At 40.9% G+C, this 23,114-nt stretch overlaps 1 protein-coding gene across 3 annotated transcripts in view; it reads left to right on the forward strand.

Moving 5' to 3' along the window:
• MAMDC2 (MAM domain containing 2) overlaps nucleotides 1–23,114 on the forward strand; it is a 186,487-nt gene that overhangs the window by 76,686 nt on the left and 86,687 nt on the right. For all 3 annotated transcript variants that reach the window (XM_079926612.1, XM_079926613.1, XM_079926614.1), the window contains exons 5-6: nucleotides 20,852–21,123; nucleotides 22,651–22,735. In XM_079926612.1, coding sequence (XP_079782738.1) covers nucleotides 20,852–21,123; nucleotides 22,651–22,735 — 357 coding nt within the window. The remainder of the gene's footprint in view (nucleotides 1–20,851; nucleotides 21,124–22,650; nucleotides 22,736–23,114) is intronic.

Genomic DNA, 23,114 nt, shown 5'->3' on the forward strand with positions numbered 1-23,114 from the left:
TCTTGGTTTTCTGTTGGTAGTTGCTAAGGTAAACTTCTCTTCTAAAACTGCCACTGGGGCCAAAAGTGTTCAAAGCTACGCCCTTCCCAGACCCTGTGAAAAAGAGTGAAGCAAACATCTGTGGTAGTGGCTTCAAATGTTGGCGTACTGTTTACACTGGAGATTGCCTCCTGGCATTTGTTTTACTTTTGCTAGGCTTAATGTTTCGTAATCTTTTAAGACTACTTTTGCGGTGTTAGCCAGGATATAAGAGTAATTTTCCTGTTGCCAGGGGGAACGAAAATGACATTTGAGACATCTGAGCAATGCTGACCTCATCACTTCCTGATGTATTGCTGATCCCTGCACTTCGGAACTCCTTGAAATTTGAAGCTGATAAAACTATAGCTCTCTTTAATCCAGAAATGTCACACACTGAAACATTTCCTGAATGCTTCTCACAGACTCTGCGTTCCAGGAAGGCAAAGAATTATACACTTTAACAATCCTTTATGTATCTTGACATAATGAGAATTTGTGTTTCAGAAAGTATTAACAGTGGGAGCATATCTGAAAATATTAAGTGTGGTGTGAGTTGCCAGTGAAGTTACAGCTCTCATTAAATATCATTTTTTCCAGAATAATAGTAAATTGAGTAATTTATGAAGTTCAAACCGAATGAGAAATCTCCATAATAAAAAACTTTTAATGCGTCCTTTATGTGTAAACATAACTGTATCTATCATTAGGAAGGAGTTTACCCATTTATTTTATTTTATTTTATAAATTTATTTATTTTTGGCTGCGTTGGGTCTTTGTTGCTGTGCATGGGCTTTGTCTAGTTGTGGCGAGCGGGGGCTACTCTTCGTTACAGTGCGCGGGCTTCTCATTGCGGTGGCTTCTCTTGTAGTGGAGCACGGGCTCTAGGTGCGCGGGCTTCAGTTGTTGTGGTACGCAGGCTCAGTAGTTGTGGTGCACTGGCTTAGTTGCTCGGTGGCATTACCCATTTATTTTAAAATATAGAAAGTATCTACAAGGAAGCAGGTAGATGTGGTATATGCCCTTATATGCTTAAAGCCTGTGAGGAATACAGATAATCAAAAAATTAAGAATAAAAATTTTAATACTGGGACTTCCCTGGTGGCGCAGTGGTTGAGAGTCTGCCTGCCGATGCAGGGGACACGGGTTCGTGCCCCGGTCCGGGAAGATTCCACATAAATTTTAATACTGATACTAAAAGAGACTTAGAAGAGACATTTAACCAGGTTTGGAGGTGGAGGTTAGCAAAGGCTGCTGGAAAAGACAGTATTTAAACAGGACCACCGTGTACAGTTGTCTAGGTTGTGCATTGCACAACTGTACTTTTTGGCTCTGTTAAGTTAAGACGTTAATGACGTGTGGTGGTGAGTGACCTAGGAAAGGAGGCAGGAAGTAGTGGAGTGGAACGTATGAAGGGAAGCCAATGAAAGAGCATCCCAAGTAAAGGAGATAGCGTGTGAGAAAGCCTGGAAGCAAGAGAGTATGTGATGCCTTAGCTTAGCAGAACTAAAAGAAATTCTGTGGCTGCCACGTAGACTGTGAAAAGAGTATGGTGGTTAAAATATGAAAGTCAGAAAAACAGGACCTTATAAATCAAGGACAGTGGGGAACCCCTCAAGTGTTGTAGGCCAGAAAGTAATATGATGAGTTAGGCACAGTAGAAGTAACACTCTGGACACAGTGTGGAGATCAGATTAGAGTAGGGCAAGACTGAAGCAGTAAGACCTATTGGGAGTCTCTGGCAACAATATAGACAAAAGATGGTGTTCCAGACTGGAGCAGTGGAGGGAACTTGGTGGAATGGATGGCTGTGAGAGAAATTTAGGAAGTTAAGTCATCAAGATTGATACAATTTTGGAGAAGGAAGGAGGTGGAGGAATCAATGAAAATACTGAGATTTCTCAATTGGTCATTGGATAGTCAGGGCTCCATTCACTTGGATTTGGAGCACAGAGGAAGAGCAGGATTTTGAGGAAAGAGAGGAGTTTGTGTCTATGACGTGTCCAAATGGCGACACCCAGCAGGAAGTTAGATGTATGGGTTTGGAGGATAATCAGGGACCCAGTTTGTGAACTAGACTTGGGAATCACCTGTATAAAAATTACGCTGGAAGACATAGGAGTGGTGAATCAGGTAGTTTGGAAGCCTGAAGCAGAAAAAAACCTAAATAACGGTGGTTTAAACTGAGATTTGTTTTTCTCTTTCATAATGAATAGTGCAGAGGTAGGAAGTCAGAATGTTTAGAAGACTCGACAATATAAGTAAGAATAGCCAGCTCCTTCTGGGTTTCTGCCCTACACACAGCAATGGCTTCCATCCTCAGGGTTGCCTGCTAGGTTGACCAACTGTGTTGGTTTGCCTGGGACTGAAGGGGTTCCCCAGACATGAGACTTTCCATTTTAAAACGAGGAAAGTCCCAGGCTACCTGGAATGAGTCAGTTACCTCTGCACATCCTAGTTTTGTGATGGCCACTGCAGCTCCAACCTGCTGCATCCACACCTCAGACAGGAAGAAGAAGGAAGGGAGGACAAAAGAGACAGGCCAACTGACTGAGGCCCTCTTTAAGGAGCTTTCTTGGAAGCCCCATCCAACAACTTTCTCTTACATCTCTGTCTAGAACTCAGTCATTGGCCACCTCCACGTACAGGGGTGGCATGGCAACAGCAATGTCGTGGCTGGGTACATTGGCAGCCCCATCAAATTATGGTTCTTTAGAGAGAAAGCAGAGATACTGGGTGTGCAATTAGCAGTTCCTGCCACAATGAAGAAGACTCATCAGGGCAGAGAAACCAGACCCAGACCCAGTGAAGTACAAACCCTGAAGAGACAAACAAAGATGGAAATCCCCACAGAGAAGAGCCAGAAGTAGAAGGTAGGAGCAAAACTACTACAAAGGGTAGAGCCTCTTTGCTGCACCATGAAAGGTTTCATTCTGGGAGGGGTTTCTTACCGCTTGGGACCAAAATAAAACTGCAAATGCTACTCACTTCTCAATTATAGATTATTCCATAAGTTGCATTTCAGAAGCGGGTCATGTCTATAAAGTTGTGCTACAAATCAACCACCCTTGGTATATTGATTCCTGGGAGGATTTAGATTTAAGCTCATGCCTCTTAAACCTCATTCGTCTCCTTATCCACTGAAGCTAACCAAAAGCCAGGTGTTTCGTGCAGTTTCATTGAATGGGACTGAGAAGTTTCTTGAAACTGTGTCATTATTAAGGACCTCATATGGCAAAAAGAAAGAAGAAAGGAAGCTATTCCCATTAAAAACATTGACTGAAAACAGATATGACTTGCAAAATTTGTAGAGCGATCCTTTCTAACCCAGCAGGGAGATTGGGAGCCTGATGGACTTGTTTTATGTTAGACAGTACAGAGCACCCTGTTGTCTGGCACCTAGGGGTCCAAATACAGCATGGAAATGGATTACCCGTGAGAAGCACACATGGTGCCTTCTGCTCTGTATAAGTTAGTAAATACTTATTAAGACACTGGGTTGAAATTCTGGGCTGTGCCTTTTACTTACAGGTCTCTGGTCTGTCAGTGTTGCCCTCACTCTGAGTGGCTTGAAAACCCTTCATTTCCATGTTGCCCTGCTCCCCACTTCCCAGCAATATTTATAGGTGAAATTGGCTAGGGTCCTCTGAGCCCAAGACTGTGGGGTCTCTCTGTCCACTGTCACTAACCAGAGTGCAGGTGCAAAAACTTATCCTGTATGCATTGATTCTAACCATCGATTTGTTAACATCCTTTTGGTGGGGGAAAGGTGCCCTACTGTGGGTCAGTTATAAGGCATACCCTAATTTTAGAAAACTATGTATTTAAAACCCTTTTAGATGTGAGGCAATGTGATAGAAAAGTTCATCTGCTTACTGTGTTATGGAAAGGAATAGCATTTGTAGAAAAGTCTATACGGGCTACCATATAAAACTATCCATCCCTTCAGGATCCCAGTGTAAGGAAAAGGAGGAAAACTTTGCTCTCCTGACATAGGAAGGTTAGTACACTCATGAAAAGGTAAATTAATAAAGAGACATACAGGGAAATATTTGGAAGCAGCACAGAGCATAGGGAAATGCATGGACTCAGAGCCAAACCTTCACTTACTAGCTGTGACCTTGGACTGCTGAATTAGCCTTCGTGAAGCTCTGTTTCCTCCCTTGTAAAGTGATAATTCCCACCTGACAAGATCATTCGTCAGGATTAAGAGAGAAGAAAGTATGTCGAGAACCTAGTGCCTGCAGTGCAATGAATGCTAGTCCCCTTTGAACTTTGTTTCTTAACAGATGACTTGAGATGCATTCTGTTTTTTTAAAATTAATTAATTTATTTTTGGTTGTGTTGGGTCTTCCGTTGCTGCGCGCGGGCTTTCTCTAGTTGCGGCGAGCGGCGGCTGCTCTTTGTTGTGGTGCGCGGGCTTCTCATTGCGGTGGCTTCTCTTGTTGTGGAGCATGTGGGCTTCAACAGTTGTGGCTCACGGTCTCTAGAGCGCAGCCTCAGTAGTTGTGGCACACGGGCTTATTTGCTATGTGGCATGTGGGATCTTCCCAGACCAGGGATCGAACCCGTGTCCCCTGCATTGGCAGGCAGATTCTTAACCACTGTGCTACCAGGGAAATCTGAGTTGAATTCTTGAAAGCTGTCTTCATTTTCATATCATCAAAATTATACTCATATAGTGAGTATAATACAGAGGATAATAGTAAAGTTGGAAACTTCAAACAGAAGGTGAGAATAGTTTATGTAAGTCAGAGACATTTGTGATTTTTCTTAGATATTTTCAGAACAGAACATTCTTCTGCCAGAGGTAACCAGTACATTTATAAATAATTGTCAATCTGACTGATAAACAAACATTTAATACAGTTTTTACATTTGGGGAATGCTATACCATTTGTTTTCTAATAACACAATCAACTGTTTTTGAGAACCCCTGTACCCATTGCATTTTCTATACTTTTTAATTTTTGCAAAGTCTTTGATGTGCAAAGAAAGCAAGACTCCTTCAAAATGTAAGCTGATGGCTGATACATAATTCAGGATGCAGTTGCATGGAAGCCTCCTCTCTCCATGAAAGGAATCTGGTTCTTTGCAAAATACTTTATGAGCATTTGCCAGATGCTTTGCATGTATTGTTGTCCAGGCTGATTTGATCAGCTGGTGGAGCCTAAAGATGATAGCCAACAGAAAATATAGTTGGGCAATGGGACGGGACAGACCGGGAGGGGCTGGGACCTAGAAAAAGATGTGCCCAGAGTAGTAGAGCAGGCACTAGGGAGAATGGATGCAGCTGCACATGGATCTTCCATATAGTGGGCAGAAGTTGGTGTCAGAAGGGCAGGACAATAGGCAGCAGGCAGAACTAGTAGCAGTTAATATCAGGGAGGTCCGGTATGAGAAGATGAGATGGGCTAGCCATCAGGAAAATCATGCTGATCAGATCTTTGGAAAAATAAGACCTAACATTCATTAAGAGCTTACCACATGCCCTTGGACACTGTGCTAAGAGCTAATCTTATTTAATCTTCTTTAAAACTCTACAAAGTCGGTATTTAGCATCCTCATTTTACCTGTGAAGAAAGTGAGTCTCAGCATATGTGACTGGCTGAAAGTGACATGATTTGTAAGTAGTGTGTTTGGGATTTCAACCAATATCTGGCTGGAGTGATAGCCACAGAGTTTTAACCACTCTGCTTCCACAGACAGGGCCCAATCCAGACAGGCAGGCAGTAGGGCATTCAGGAAATCTGGCAAGAAGATCCTTGCCTGAGTTCAGGGACTGGACTTCAGCCCTGGGAAGGAAGCTGCCAAAAAGAAGGCAGTGTCTTTGTCTTAGACATGCGAGACACTAAGAGCTAAACAAACAGAGATGTAGGCAGCATTATCAGACCTGGGTCACAAGGTTTCAGCCAGAACGATATCAGGGGTAAATATATTGAATTCTACTTCAGATGGTGGTTAATCCTGGGTGAGAGCCGTGGGGCTTAGCTGTGAGGATGGGAACTGCTGAGGATGGGCAGCCAGGAGAGCCCTAGTACTCAAGAGGACAAAGGTGTAGATTTCAACAGCAGAGTCAATTAGGTTGAAAAGAATGAAGACTGTTCTCATGTCAGCATTGTGAATGTGCTGCTGGTCTGTTACCTGAACGAATATCACCTCTGAACCATAGTGGAAAAAAAGTAAGAAGACAATATAAATTTCTTTCTGTTGAACAACTAAAGGACTCCCCCCACCCCTGCCGCCATGATGAGAAGAGAAATAATTAACGATTAACATTACACTTTACAAGGCATTTTTATATATATCATTTTCATCAGGTTTCCACAACAACTCTGTAGATATGAAATCATTTCTCACTTGAGCTTTACATTCTAAAGTCAGCATGAAAAGTGAAAATTGGATACTGTCAATATTGCCCTTGAAAGTTCCTTAAATTACACAGAGTATAGCATACATGGTTTTCTATATGTTATACCATTTCTATGTACAACACAGCCGATTTTCGTTTTTGTGTTGAAATACATAAAATAAATTTCATTTAGTGGCTATTCGTATGAAAAACCTATTTCATACAAGTATGTATGTATTGCACTGGTTGGAGTGCTTTAGTTGGTTTGTCATTTTCTAAGTATACTGAGTGATTTCTCAAATATTGAATGTATATGTAATAGGACTCCACTGTTTATTATTCCCATTTTGTAGGTAAAGAGACTGATGATGCATTTAGCATATGCATGATGTAGTTTTAAGCCAAGGTTATGCTTTGCAACCACTGTTCCATACAGTCACCCCAGCATGATTATCACACCTGAATGCCAGTACATTCATTAGCAAAAAGAATTGCAGGGATACCAAGAAGTCCCTCGTGATTTATGCCCTGGCCATACCACCATAGTGATGGCCTGGGATTTAGTCCCATCACACTGTGGCTTGGCTAATAGAAGTCATTAATACATTGAGCTCGAGCTGTGCAGATATGTGTAGCATTTGAGGATGACCTCAAGACTCAGTTTTTATGTCTGCCTTCACTGGAACAGAAAAGCCTTTTCTGTTGTTTTCTGATGCCTGCCTGTGACTAGAAGACACCTTCAGACCCTGAGGCATGTGGAGCCTGTCCATTCTGGCAGGATGGTTTAATTATTGGTTTTGACTGCTGACTTTAAAAAAAAATCTGTTTGGAAGTTTATGGCCCTTTTCTGACCCCTTATAAAGATTTTATCATTTCCAATAACTATCTCATAAATTAGTTCAAATTACCTAAGCAGCAGTATTTGAAAAGGGTCCTTCCCTCCCCTCCTGTCATCATGTTTCCAACACTGGCTAGTAAATCTCCCCCAGACCCTTGGCCCCATGCGTCATAGTCAACAACACAGTCCACATGTGATTTCTGCCATCCTTTGCCTTTTTCTTGTTTGTGTTTAACATCTCTGAATGATTGTTTTCTATTCTTACTGGTTAAAAAGTTGGGAAATGGAGTGATGTCTGCAGGAATGGTAGAGTAAGGACTTCAGAAAATCCTCTCCCCATAAACATTTATTCAAGGAAAAGGATTGAGTATCAGTAAGAACAGTGAACTTTGTGGTATTTTAACTTACCCTATCCTATCCTGATCTTTAGGTGCATATGGAAATGCAAGGGACCCAGAATAGTCAAAACAGTCTTGAAAAATAAGAATGAAGTCAGAAGGCTCATACTTCTCAATTTCAAAGTTACTACAAAGCTATAGTAAGCAAGACTGTGTGGTAGTGGCATAAGGATAGACATAGATCAATGGACTAGAACTGACAGTTCAGAAATAAACCTTTATATCTATGCTCAATTGATTTTCAACGGAAGTGTCCAAATAATTTAATGGGCAAAAATTAACTCAAAATATATCAAAGACCTAAATGTAAGAGCTAAAACTATAAACTCTTAGAGGAAAACATAGGTGTAAACCTTCATGACCTTAAATTAAACAATTAATTCCTAGTTATGACACCAAAAGTACACACAACCAAAGAAAAAATAGAAAATTGGACTTCATCAAAATTAAAAACTTCTGTACTTCAAAGAAGACCATTAAGAAAGCGAAAAGACAACCTACAGAATGGGAAAAAAATATTTGCAAATCATGTGTCTGATAAAATCTAGTATCCAGATTATGTAGAATCTCTTATAACTTAACAATAAAAAGATAAATAACCCAATTTTTTTAAATGAGCAAAGGACTTAAATAGACATTTCTCCAAAGAAGATATATAAATGGCCTATAGGCACATGAAAAGATGTTCTACATCATTAGCCATTAGAAAAATGCAAATCAAAAGCACTATTAGATACCACTTCACATCTACTAGGATGGCTGTAATAATTTTTTTAAAGATGGACAGTAACAAGTGTTGGTGAACATGTAGAGAAGTTGAACTCTCATACGCTGTTAGTAGACATGTAAATGGTGTTGCCACTTCAGAAAACAGTTTGGCAGCTCCTCAAAGGGTTAAATGTAGAGTTACCATATGACCTAACAATTTCACTCCTAAGCATATACCTAAGGGAATTGAAACTTATATCTACATAAAAAGTTGCACAAAAATGTTCATATTAGCATTGTTAATATTAATCAAAAGTGGAAACAACACAAATGTCCAACTGATGAGGGGATAAATAATAGTGATATATCCATAAAATAGAATATTATTCAGCTTCAAAAAAGAATGAAATTTTGATATATGCTACAACATAATAAACCTCAAAAACATTGTGCTAAGTGAAAGAAGTCAGTCACAAAAGACCACGTATTATATAATTCCATTCATATGGAATTTCCAGTATAGGTAAATCCATATACACAGAAAGTAGATTCGTGGTTTCCAGAGGCTAGGGGGAGGGAAAAATGAGGAATGACTATTAATGGGTATGGAATTTCCTTTGGGGGGGATGAAAAGATTCTGAAAATAGATAGTGGTAATGGTTGCACAACTTTGTGAGTATACTAAAAAACACTGAACTGCATTAAAAGGGTGAATTTTATTGTATGTAAATTATGTCCAAGATTAAATTCCAGCTGTCAATCTCATTAGGATGGAATAAATGAAATATTTCATACACAGAGGAAACTTCATTAACTAAGTGGTGAAATGATTTTTTTCTTTCTTTTTTTCTTTAATTGAAGTATAGTTGATTACAATGTTGTGTTAATTTCTGCTGAACAACAAAATGATTGTTATACATATATACACATTTTAAAATATTCTTTTCCATTATGGTTTATCTCAGGATATTGAATATAGTTCCCTGTGCTATACAGTAGGTCCTTGTTGTTTATCCATTCTATACGTAATAGTTTGTATCGGCTAACCCCAGACTCCCAGTCAATCCCTCCCCCTTGACAACCACAAGTCTGTTCTCTATGTCTGTGAATCTGTTTCGGTTTCATAGATACGTTCATTTGTATCATATTTTAGATTCCACATATAAGTGATATCATATGGTATTTGTCTTTCTCTGTCTGGCTTACTTCACTTAGTATGATAACCTCTAGTTGTATCCATGTTGCTGCAAAGTAGCCATACTACATATGGCTGAGTAGTATTCCATTGTATATAAATAACACATTTTCTTTATCCACTCATCTATCAATGGACATTTAGCTTGATTCCATGTCGTGGCTATTGTGAATAGTGCTGCTATGAACATAGGGGTGCATATATCTTTTTGAATTATAGTTTTGTCCATATATATGCCCAGGAGTGGGACTGCTGGATCATATGGTAATTCTATTTTTAGTTTTTTGAGGAAACTTCATACTGTTTTCCATAGTGGCTTCATCAACTTAGATTCCCACCAACAATGTAGGAGGGTTCCCTTTTCTCTACACCCTCTCCAGCATTACTTATTTATAGACATTTTTTTAACGTCTTTATTGGAGTATAATTGCTTTACAATGGTGTGATACTTTCTGCTTTATAAAAAAGTGAATCAGTTATACGTATACATATGTCCCCATATCTCTTCCCTATTGCGTCTTCCTCCCTCCCACCCTCCCTATCCCACCCCTCTAGGTGTTCACAAAGCACCGAGCTGATCTCCCTGTGCTATGCGGCTGCTTCCCACTAGCTATCTATTTTAGGTTTGGTAGTGTATATATCTCCATGCCCTTCCCCCTCCCTGTATCCTCAAGTCCATTCTCTAGTAGGTCTGTGTCTTTATTCCCATCTTGCCCTTAGGTTCTTCAGAACTTTTCTTTTTTTTTTTTTAATTCTATATATGTGTGTTAGCATATGGTATTTGTTTTTCTCTTTCTGACTTACTTCACTCTGTATGACAGACCCTAGGTCCATCCACCTCAATACAAATAACTCAATTTCGTTTATTTTTATGGCTGAGTAATATTCCATTGTATATATGTGCCACATCTTCTTTGTCCATTCATCTGTTGATGGACACTTAGGTAGGTTCCATGTCCTGGCTATTATAAATAGAGCTGCAATGAACATTTTGGTACACGACTCTTTTTGAATTATGGTTTTCTCAGGGTATATGTGCAGTAGTGGGATTGCTGGGTCATATGGTAGTTCTATTTTTAGTTTTTAAGGAACTTCCATACTGTTCTCCATAGTGGCTGTATCAATTTACATTCCCACCCAAGGAATACTTCCCAAGTGCAAGAGGGTTCCATTTTCTCCACACCCTCTCCAGCATTTATTGTTTGTAGATTTTTTGATGATGGCCATTCTGACTGGTGTGAGATGATATCTCATTGTAGTTTTCATTTGCACTTCTCTAATGAATAACGATGTTGAGAATTCTTTCATGTGTTTGTTGGCAATCTGTATATCTTCTTTGGAGAAATGTCTATTTAGGTATTCTGCCCTAAATAGACATTGGATTGGGTTTTTTGTTTTTTTGATATTGAGCTGCATGAGCAGCTTGCAAATTTTGGAGATTAATCCTTTGTCAGTTGCTTCAGTTGCAAATACTTTCTCCCATTCGGAGGGTTTCGTTTCATCTTGTTTATGGTTTCCTTTGCTGTGCAAAAGCTTTTAAGTTTCATTAGGTCCCAGTTGTTTATTTTTATTTCCATTTCTCTAGGAGGTGGGTCAAAAAGGATCTTGCTGTGATTTATGTCATAGAGTGTTCTGCCTATGTTTTCCTCTAAGAGTTTGATAGTGTCTGGCCTTACATTTAGGTCTTTAATCCATTTTAAGTTTATTTTTGTGTATGGTGTTAGGGAGTGTTGTAATTTCATTCTTTTACATGTAGTTGTCCAGTTTTCCCAGCACCACTTATTGAAGAGGCTGTCTTTTCCCCATTGTATATTCTTGCCTCCTTTATCAAAGATAAAGTGGCCATATGTGCATGGGTTTATCTCTGGGCTTTCTATCCTTTTCCATTGATCTATATTTCTGTTTTTGTGTCAGTACCATACTGTCTTGATTACTGTAGCTTTGTAGTATACTCTGAAGTCAGGGAGCCTGATTCCTCCAGCTCCGATTTTCTTTCTCAAGATTGCTTTGGCTATTTGGGGTCTTTTGTGTTTCCATAAAAATTGTGAAATTTTTAGCTGTGGTTCTGTGAAAAATGCCAGTGGCAGTTTGATAGGGATTGCATTGAATCTGTTGATTGCTTTGGGTAGTAGAGTCATTTTCACAATGTTGATTCTTCCAATCCAAGAACATGGTATATCTCTCCATCTACTTGTATCATCTTTAATTTCTTTCATCAGTGTCTTATAATTTTCTGCATACAGGTGTTTTGTCTCCTTAGGTAGGTTTATTCCTAGGTATTTTATTCATTTTGTTGCAATGGTAAATGGGAGTGTTTTCTTAATTTCATTTTCAGATGTTTCATCATTAGTGTATAGGAATGTAAGAGATTTCTGTGCATTAATTTTGTATCCTGCTACTTACCAAATTCACTGATTAGCTCTAGTAGTTTTCTGGTAGCATCTTTAGGATTCTCTATGTATAGTATCATGTCATCCGCAAACAGTGACAGCTTTACTTCTTCTTTTCCAATCTGGATTCCTTTTATTTATTTCTCTTCTCTGATTGCTGTGGCTAAAACTTCCAAAACTATGTTGAACAATAGTTGTGAGAGTGGGCAACCTTGTCTTCTTCCTGATCTTAGTGGAAATGGTTTCAGTTTTTCACCATTGAGGATGATGTTGGCTGTGGGTTTGTTATATATGGCCTTCATTATGTTCAGGAAAATTCCCTCTATGCCTACTTTCTGGAGGGTTTTTTATCATAAATGGGTGCTGAATTTTGTCAAAAGCTTTCTCTGCATATATTGAGATGATCATTTGGTTTTTCTCCTTGAATTGTTAATATTGTGTATCACATTGATTGATTTGCATATATTGAAGAATCCTTGCATTCCTGAAATAAACCCCACTTGATCATGGTGTATGATCCTTTTAATGTGCTGTTGGATTCTGTTTGCTAGTATTTTGTTGAGGATTTTTGCATCTATGTTCATCAATGATATTGGCCTGTAGTTTTCTTTCTTTGTGACATCTTTGTCTGGTTTTGGTATCGGGGTCATGGTGGCCTCGTAGAATGAGTTTGGGAGGGTTCCTCCCTCTGCTATATTTTGGAAGAGTTTGAGAAGGATAGGTGTTAGCTCTTCTCTAAATGTTTGATAGAATTCGCCTGTGAAGCCATCTGGTCCTGGGCTTTTGATTGTTGGAAGATTTTTAATCACAGTTTAAATTTCAGTGCTTGTGATTGGTCTGTTCATATTTTCTATTTCTTCCTGGTTCAGTCTCGGAAGGTTTTGCATTTCTAAGAATTTGTCCATTTCTTCCAGGTTGTCCATTTTATTGGCATAGAGCTGCTTGTAGTAATCTCTCATGATACTTTGTATTTCTACAGTGTCAGTTGTTACTTCTCCTTTTTCATTTCTAATTCTGTTGATTTGAGTCTTCTCCCTTTTTTTCTTGATGAGTCTGGCTAATGGTTTATCAATTTTATCTTCTCGAAGAACCAGCTTTTAGTTTTATTGATTTTTGCTATCGTTTCCTTCATTTCATTTTCATTTATTTCTGATCTGATCTTTATGATTTTTTTCCTTCTGCTAACTTTGGGGGTTTTTGTTCTTCTTTCTCTAATTGCTTTAGGTGTAAGATTAGGTTGTTTATTTGAGATGTTTCTTGTTTCTTAAGGTAGGATTGTATTGCTATAAACTTCCCTCCTAGAACTCCTTTTGCTGCATCCCATAGGTTTTGGGTCATCGTGTTTTCATTGTCATTTGTTTCTAGTTATTTTTTTATTTCCTCTTTGACTTCTTCAGTGACCTCTTGGTTATTAAGTAGTGTATTGTTTAGCCTCCATGTGTTTGTATTTCTTACAGAGTTTTTCCTGTAATTGATATCTAATCTCATAGCGTTGTGGTTGGAAAAAACACTTGATACAATTTCAATTTTCTTAAATTTACCAAGGCTTGATTTGTGACCCAAGATTTGATCTATCCTGGAGACTCTTCCATAAGCAGTTGAGAAGTATGTGTATTCTGTTGTTTTAGGCTGGAATGTCCTATAAATATCAATTAAGTCCATCTTGTTTAAAATGTCATTTGAAGCTTGTGTTTCCTTATTTATTTTCATTTGGATGATGTGTCCATTGGTGAAAGTGGGGTGTTAAAGTCCCCTACTGTGATTGTGTTACTGTCAATTTCCTCTTTTATGGCTGTTAGTATTTGCCTTATGTATTGAGATGCTCCTATGTTGGGTGCATAAATATTTACAATTGTTATATCTCCTTCTTGGATTGATCCCTTGATCATTATGTAATGTCCTTCTTTGTCTCTTGTAATAAATAGTCTTTGTTTTAAAGTCTATTTTGTCTGATATGAGAATTGCTACTCCAGCTTTCTTTTGATTTCCATTTGCATGGAATATCTTTTTCCATCCCCTCACTTTCAGTCTGTATGTGTCCCTAGGTCTGAAGTGGGTCTCTTGTAGACAGTGTATATACGGGTGTTGTTTTTGTATCCATTCTGCCAGTCTATGTCTTTTGGTTGGAGCATTTAATCCATTTACCTTTAAGGTAATTATCAATATGTATGTTCCTATTACCATTTTCTTAATTGTTTGAGTTTGTTATTGTAGGTCTTTTCTTTCTCTTGTGTTTCCTGCCTAGAGAAGTTCCTTTAGCATTTCTTGTAAAGCTGGTTTGGTGGTGTTAAATTCTCTTAGCTTTTGCTTGTCTGTAAAGGTTTTAATTTCTCTGTCAAATCTGAATGAGATCCTTGCTGGGTAGAGTAATCTTGGTTGTAGGTTTTTCTCCTTCGTCACTTTAAATATGTCCTTCCTCTCCCTTATGGCTTGCAGAGTTTCTGCTGAAAGATCAGCTGTTAACCTTATGGGGATTCCCTTGTGTGTTATTTGTTGTTTTTCCCTTGCTGCTTTTAATATGTTTTCTTTGTACTTAATTTTTGATAGTTTGATTACTATGTGTCTTGACATGTTTCTCCTTGGATTTATCCTGTATGGGACTCTCTGTGCTTCCTGGACTTGATTAACTATTTCCTTTCCCATATTAGGGAAGTTTTCTACTATAATCTCTTCAAATATTTTCTCAGTCCCTTTCTTTTTCTCTTCTTCTTCTGGGACCCCTATAATTTGAATGTTGGTGCATTTAATGTTGTCCCAGAGGTCTCTGAGACTGTCCTCAATTCTTTTCATTCTTTTTTCTTTATTCTGCTTTGCAGTAGTTATTTCTTCTATTTTATCTTCCAGGTAACTTATCCGTTCTTCTTCCTCAGTTATTCTGTGATTGATTCCTTCTAGAGAATTTTAAATTTCATTTATCGTGTTGTTCATCCCTGTTTGTTTGCTCTTTAGTTCTTCTAGTTTCCTTGTTAAATGTTTCTTGTATTTTCTCTATTCTATTTCCAAGATTTTGGATCATTTTTACCACCTTTATTCTGAATTATTTTTCAGGTAGACTGACTGCCTATTTCTTCTTCATTTGTTAGGTCTCTTGGGTTTTTACCTTTCTCCTTCATCTGCTGTGTGTTTCTCTCTCTTCCCATTTTGCTTAACTTACTGTGTTTGGGGTGTCCTTTTCGCAGGCTGCACGTTTGTAGTTCCCATTGTTTTTGGTGTCTGTGCCCAGTGGCTAAGGTTGGTTCAGTAGGTTTTGGAGGCTTCCTAGTGGAGGGGACTGGTGCCTGTGTTCTGGTGGATAAGGCTGGATCTTGTCTTTCTGGTGGGCAGGTCCACATCTGGTGGTGTGTTTCGGGGTGTCTGTGGCCTTATTATGATTTTAGGCAGCCTCTGTGCTAATGGATGGGGTTGTATTGCTGTCTTGCTAGTTGTTTGGCATGGGGTGTCCAGCACTGTAGATTGCTGGCCGTTGAGTGGAGCTGGGTCTTGGCGTTAAGATGGAGATCTCTGGGAGATTTTTGCCGTTTGATATTACGTGAAGCTGGGAGGTCTCTTGTGGACCAGTGTCCTGAACCTCAGTGGCACAGCCCTGACACCTGGGTGGGGCACCAAGAGCCTTTCATCCACATGGCTCAGAATAAAAGGGAGAAAAAAAAGAAAGAAGAAGGTAATATAAAATAAATAAAATTAAGTAAAATAAAATAAAGTTAGTAAAATAAAAAATAATTTTAAAAAACTTGTTAAGTAATAAAAAAAAGAAAGAAAGAAGAGAGCAACCAAACCAAAAAACAAATCCACCAATGATAACAAGTGCTAAAAACTATACACAAAAAAAAGACAGACATAACCCTAGAACAAATGGTAAAAGCAAAGCTATACAGACAAAATCACACACAGAAGCATACACATACACACTCACAAAAAGAGAAAAAGGGGGAAATATATATATACATTCTTGCTCCCAAAGTCCACCTCCTCAGTTTCGGATGATTCATTGTGTATTCAGGTATTCCACAGATACAGGGTACATCAAGTTGATTGTGGAGCTTTAATCCGCTGCTCCTGAGGCTGCTGGGAGAGATTTCCCTTTCTCTTCTTTGTTCGCACAGCTCCCGTGGTTCAGCTTTGGATTTGGATTCATCTCTGCGTGTAGGTCGCCTGAGGGCGTCTGTTCTTCGTCCAGACAGGACGGGGTTAAAGGAGTCACTGATTCGGGGGCTCTGGCTCACTCAGGCCAGGGGGAAGAGAGGGGCACGGAGTGTGGGGCGGGCCTGCGGCGGCAGAGGCCGGCGTGACATTGCACCAGCCTGAGGCGCGCTGTGCGTTCTTCCGGGGAAGTTGTTCCTGGATCCCGGGAACCTGGCAGTGGCGGGCTACACAGCCTCCCAGGAGGGGAGGTGTAGATAGTGACCTGTGCTTGCACATAGGCTTCTTGGTGGCGGCAGCAGCAGCCTTAGCGTCTCATGCCCGTCTCTGGGGTCCACACCGTTAGCCGCGGCTCGTGCCCGTCTCTGGAGCTCCTTTAAGCAGCGCTCTGAATCCCCTCTCCTCGTGCACCAGGAAATAATAAAGCAAGAAAAAGTCTCTTGCCTCTTCAGCAGGTCCAGACTCTTTCCCGGACTCCCTCCCGGCTAGCTGTGGCACACTAGCCCCCTTCAGGCTGTGTTCACACCGCCAACCCCAGTCATCTCCCTGCACTCCGACCGAAGCCCGAGCCTCAGCTCCCAGCCCCGCCCGCCCTGGCGGGTGAGCAGACAAGCCTCTCGGGCTGGTGAGTGCCGGTTGGCACCGATCCTCTGTGCGGGAATCTCTCCGCTTTGCCCTCCGCACCCCTGTTGCTGCGCTCTCCTCCGCGGCTCCGAAGCTTCCCTCCCGCTACCCGCAGTCTCCGCCCGCAAAGGGGCTTCTAGTGTGTGGAAACCTTTCCTCCTTCACAGCTCCCTCCCACTGGTGCAGGTCCCATCCCTATTCTTTTGTCTCTGTTTTTTCTTTTTTCTTTTGCCCTACCCAGGTACGTGGGGAGTTTCTTGCCTTTTGGGAGGTCTGAGGTCTTCTGCCAGCGTTCAGCAGGTGTTCTGTAGGAGCTGTTCCACATGTAGATGTATTTCTGATATATCTGTGGAGAGGAAGGTGATCTCCACATCTTACTCTTCAGCCATCTTGAAGGCCCTCTCTATTTGTAGACTTTCTGATCGGTGTCAGGTGGTACCTCATTGTAGTTTTGATTTGCGTTTCTCTAATAATCAGTGATGTTGAACAGCTTTTCATGTGCCTACTGGCCATCTGTATGTTTCTTTGGAGAAATGTCCTTTTAGGTCTTCTGCCCATTTTTTGATTGGGTTGTTTGGGTTTTTTTGTTGTTATTGTGTTGTATGAGTTGTTTGTATATTTTGGAAATTAAGTCCTTGTCAGTCGCATTGTTTGCAAATATTTTCTCCCATTCTGTAGGTTGTCTTTTCATTTTGTTTATGGTTTCTTTTGCTGTGCAAAAGCTGGTAAGTTTGGTTAGGTCCCATTTGTTTATTGAAATGATTATTTTTAATAAAGTAAGAGAAATAGCTCACCAAAAACATTATCATTTTTTTCTAGAATAGCAATTTTATTAGTGGCAGTCCAGGGAAAGTCACCATCCCTGATATCAGTATCTTCCTCATTCTTTCTTAATTTTCTAAAAGCTCTTCAAAATGTGCCACATTCCTTTTAGTTCAATTTGGCTCTAATATGACCACAAGATGTAATCTGACCACAAGCAAGGATAAGAAATAGTTCCAGCTTAGGTGCCAGTTCAGATTAATTGGTAGTGATTACATGGAACACTGTATTTAGAAGGATTCTGAGGCTATATCCAGGCTGAGCAAAAAAAAAAAACTGTAGTGATTAACTAAGAACTAAGAATCTCTGTTTTGAGATTGGCAGTGGTAGTGGAGGTGGGTAGCTCTTGAGCTAGTTATTTGATCTAGGAAAATGCATTATTCAGCTGAGTGGATGCAAAATCACTTGGGTGGATAAATCTTTGGATGGACTGTAATGCAGCTAATATGCATATCCACACAGCATGACCTAAGAGCGATTTTGAGGTCTGTAATTTGCATGCAGAATCTCAATAATTTGAAACAGCCAATATTTATGGCCAAGATGTCAAAATCACTCAATAAATAGCATTAACTTTCATACTGTATAACATCATGGTATTTAAAATAATACATTTTATATACTGTGTGTTCTCAAAGGCTTTTAACATAAGAGCATTAGCATATGCTTATAATAAAATCTGATATAATAAAAGATTATGTCAAGAAAGATTGTTTTATGGCATTCACTGAAAAATCAAGATAATCACCAGTAGATGTAGTCATTGAGCCTACTATAACACACATTTACTTAAGTTTGAGTTCTACCTCCATGTAAAACTATTTCCTCCCTCCTTTGCATGCTATTAGTACTTACATGCCTGACCTTTCTTTGATAGATAAGAAGTGTCCTGAGAATGAGTCCTATTTCTCTGTCAGATGTGTAAATCAGTGGTTCTCAAATTGTGACCCACAGACCAGCAGCATCGGCATTACCTGGAACTTTTCAGAAATGCGGTCTGTTAGATGTGCAGCATCACCCCAGACCTACTGGATCGGAAACTCTAGGAGTGGGCCCAGTAATCTGGGTTTGAACAAGCCCTCCAGGTGACTCTGGGCTCAAGTTTGAGAGGCCCTGCTGTGAGTTGTTCCTTTCTAGAATGGGGAAAGGAAGGAGGGAAAGAAATTGGGCAAGTGCCCCAGGGAGAAGTGGGCCTCGTACGGCAACTAAGTTGGCATGCAATGTAAACATCCATAGGACACAGCACGGACTTTCTTTGTTTCTTTCTTCTTTTATATCCCATGTACCAACCCTCTACTTCCTCAGAAAAGGTTTGAAGTGCTCTCAGGATCTCCATCAATTCCCATCTCCACCCCACCCCACTACCAGTCTGCTTAGAGTCCCTTCTTTTGGGGTAGTAGCAGGGTGGGACAAGGAGGATGGTGCTTATTCATTCCGTCGTGTCATAATGAAGCAACATTATGTTTCAAAAAAGGGTTGGCATCAAGAACCCCAGCTTAGGGGCTTCCCTGGTGGCGCAGTGGTTGAGAGTCCGCCAGCCCATGCAGGGGACACGGGTTCGTGCCCCGGTCCAGGAGGATCCCACACGCCGCGGAGCGGCTGGGCCCTTGAGCCATGGCCGCTGAGCCTACGCATCTGGAGCCTGTGCTCTGCAACGGGAGAGGCCACAGCAGTGAGAGGCCAGTGTACCGTAAAAAAAAAAAAAAAAGAACCCCAGCTTAGTTAGTGCTTCAAAACCCAACAAACCCCACAGCTAGTAAATCTATGTGAAGCACTTAAAGCAGCACCTGGTTCATAATGAGTGTTCGCTGTACCTAGGCGGTAATGGTGTTGCTGGTGATTACTGCCAGGGCCAGGTTTATCCACAGAGGGTGCCTGGGTTGGCATCTAGAAGCAGTTGTATTTGCACCCAGTGGGTAGTTGCTATGTTGAGAAGACTGCCAGCTGGAGATAGATCTTGATCTTGAAAGCTTCCACAGGCAAGTGAGGCTCCTTGAAGTCAACGCCCTAACTGTTCCTTAACTGTGAGGGAGGTCATCAGCTGAGCTGCCACTGGCCTGTCTGCACTTGCCACAGGATGGGGCTGGGATGAGCATTTGGGGCAGCAAGTGTGGGAAGAGGGGCTGAAGAACATCAAGCAAAGAGGCCTTTTAGGGCCTTTCCAGTAAGAATTTAGTGTTGGGAAGCCCCAAATGCAAGGGGTAGGGTGGGTGGTCACATGACAGAAGACTGCCTATTAGATGCTGGCCACGAATGTGGGAACCTCTGAGCAAGCATGAGGGTTCAGGTCAGAAAGGCAGAGGGTCCCCAAGACCCACAGGCAGATCAGATCAGTGTTAAGGAAGCCAACGACCAGAGTTAGACTTGGAAGGCTCAAGTGAGAATTCTCGGTTCCAACCCCTTTTTTTTGTCATAGAAATGCTGTTTTACAGCCTGTTGTAGCCAGCAGAGCACCCCTTGTCCATATTAGGAGGATGAGGGGAGAGGGGGCAGGAGGAGGGAGGGGGAGTGAAAGAGGGAAAGGAAAGGAGGAGGGAGTGGAGAGGGATGGGAGAAAAGGGAAGGGGAGGATAGAAGGGAAGGGGAGGAAGGAGGGAGCGAGGAAGGGGACAAGGGAGGAGAGGGAAATAATGCTTGCTGGCCCCAGTGTGTCTACTGATTTCCAAGCCCTGTCCTACATGTTTTGCACGTACTTTCTCACTTAGTTATCAGAACTATGAGATTCGGTCATGGAAGAGTCTAGAGGAAGAGAGTCTTATGCCTAATGAACTTGCAATGAACGTTTTCTGCCTAGGCTCTAAGATCTAAGGTAACCAAATCAATTTAATCTACAATAATGAGGCAAGTCAAATGCAGATTGAGTCATTAGGGATGAGGGAAGCTATGGAAAGGGAAGGGAGGCTTTCTGACTCCAGTAGAGGAATGCTGCTCCTCCAGATTCTGAAGCCCCTTAGCCTGGGTTCTCAAACTCATATGCCTATGGGGACCAGGAAGATGAATGCAATGTGCTAAATGGGCCTGTTATAAGGTGATAATAGGCAACAGACATTTGGCTTCAATGTCAGAAGGTTATAGGGAGTAGTGGGGATTGTGGCAAAATGGAGCCCGCATACCACCTCTGAAGAGGCAGCACTACTCAGCTCTGGATTGTTCTTGTCATGTGTCATATGCAAGTAGCCTCAGTGTTACTGGACCTTCTAATTTTTCACCAGAAGCAGAGACCCCGTGTTCAGGCAACATTCAGTGGCCCCACAAAATGCATCTGCAGGCAGTATCTGCCCTCAGATTTACGGGACCACAGTTGCGTATTTTCCTGAGTTGTGAGCAGAAGATTGATCTCTTCTCTGTGTCCCTTTCTCCTTCCAGGCCATTACATTTACGTGGACACCTCCTTTGCCAAGCAGGGGGAGAAAGCCATGCTGCTGAGTTCTGATGTACAGACTGAGGAATGGAGCTGCCTTCGACTGGTCTACCAGATAACCACATCTTCGGGGTCTCCATCAGAGCCCAGCCGGCTGAACCTCTATGTGAGATTTGATGATGAAAGCTTTGATCGCTTGCTTTGGTCAGCCAAGGAACCTTCGGACAGCTGGCTCATAGCCAGCTTGGACTTGCAAAACAGTTCCAAGAAATTCAAGGTAGGTAGAGTTTATGTGCAGGGCTTCTTATTTGGCATTATGCTATTCTAAGATCTTATGAAAACTTCTGCTATTGAAGTTAGTTTTCTCCTGTGTTAGGATGTGACATCTTATGGGAGCTGCATCATAGAAAAATATCAGTAGCGTAAATTAGTATTTTGTTGATTCCTTAAAAGAGTTTCTTCCCAGATTTGTTTTGTGTGTATTTAAGTGGGATTTCTGTAAGACTCTAAAAGGGGCTCAAACCAACCTCTTCAATGGGAATTTATTTTCCAGTGGGCTTTAGGGAGCATTCTCATTTCTTATAATTTTTTTCTTATAATTTTGTTTCATCCTCCTAAGTTATGTGTGATATGTGTTTATGTTGTCTTCCTGATGGTTTGCTATAAATTTTGAACAAGACATTAACTGTAATAAAAAAATGAAAATACATTGAAAGAGGAAAGATACTTAAAGGACATGTTCTGATTCCTTTTCAGAGATGGAAGTTGTTCCATCAGAAGTAATGGGAAAATAAGGTAGAGAAAGTAAGATAAAGTTGGATGTGTATTGGAGCAGGGAAGGAAGATGTAATCTGAACTCGGCCATGAAGTGTGATATTTAGTGAGAACATGTCATGGGGGACAAAGCGGAGCCTTCAAGAAAACGTTCTCCATTCCTAGTCCGCTTTTCAATTCCCTATGCCATATCTCTTCTTCCTCAACAAGCTTTGAAATACGGTATTCTCCTACATTCCCTGTCTACTTGTAGTCCCTCCCATCAGGCAGCAGGGTGGATTAAGGGACGGAGCATTGAAGGTCTGAGCTCCCTATTTCACAGCGTCCTCCGGACAGTGTATCACACCCTAGACCTACCAGCATAGCTGCAAAATATTGGACTAAAATCACATAAGGAGAAGCAAATATTTTCAGAAGCAGGACCTACTGTGAACAGTGCTTGAAATCAGCCACATAAGTTGTTATGCTTCTCTCTGTTCTTTATGTAAAATTTTCAAATTTTCAGTAATATAGAAACTACAAGATGAGTTTTGAGCGTCTTCCACCTCATGCAGAAATCCCCCACCACTAGTCAAATGACACTTCCTACCTCCTCCTGCAAGGGATTTATTTTTTTCCCCGCTGAGGCCTCTGCCTTCAGTTCCTGGCTAGTCTCAGAATGGATTTCCCCAGGGACACAAGCTCTCCTGTCCCTCTGCAGCCAACTGGTGCCCCACAAGCACCGGAGAAGGTGGTGACTGCGCTTATGATGGAAGACAGCTGACTCTGAGCTCTTATTGGAACCTTGATCACCTCAAAGCTCTGAGAATATGTGTATGAGCTTGTACACACATGCACACACACACACACACACACATGCCTTCTTTCAGTAAAGCCCATCATGAGATTGGTATCCTATAGCAATAAGCCGAGACAAACAATCTCGTTTTGCCTTGAATCGCTGAACAGCTCCTGACAAGTAGCTGAAATACTAATAAAGGACACGTGGTGTTTTAAAGTCTAACTCCCTTCTCCCGCATGTGTTGTACAGATTTTAATAGAAGGTGTGCTAGGACATGGAAATACAGCCAGCATCGCACTCTTTGAAATCAAGATAACAACTGGCTACTGTATCGGTAAGTGGGTTTCCTTTTCATTGCATCCGAACATGCATCTTTTTCTAAAATCTCCTGTTGCCAGGGGAATTGAATCAATCTGAAAAGCAGGGCATTTTATAAAGGACACCATGCAGTGCATTTTGAATTTTGCATCACTTGCGTGTTGTATGATGTTTCTCTGTCTTTAGCAGAGGAAGGCTCATTAGAGTTTGCCTCGATTGACTGGGTTGATGAAAGAAAAGTAGATGCAGCGACTGTAACCTGAGGTGCTGCCTTAAGCTCAACATATTCTAATAAACGTGACATCCAGTTTGCTGCATATTCAGCTTTTTGTAGCTTTTGCCAGAAAGCAGGCATCCTGTTACCTCTTTATTACCTCTTTCCTCACTTTCCTCCA

This window comes from Stenella coeruleoalba (assembly GCF_951394435.1).
Source record: "Stenella coeruleoalba genome assembly, chromosome: 7".
Taxonomy (NCBI): domain Eukaryota; kingdom Metazoa; phylum Chordata; class Mammalia; order Artiodactyla; family Delphinidae; genus Stenella; species Stenella coeruleoalba.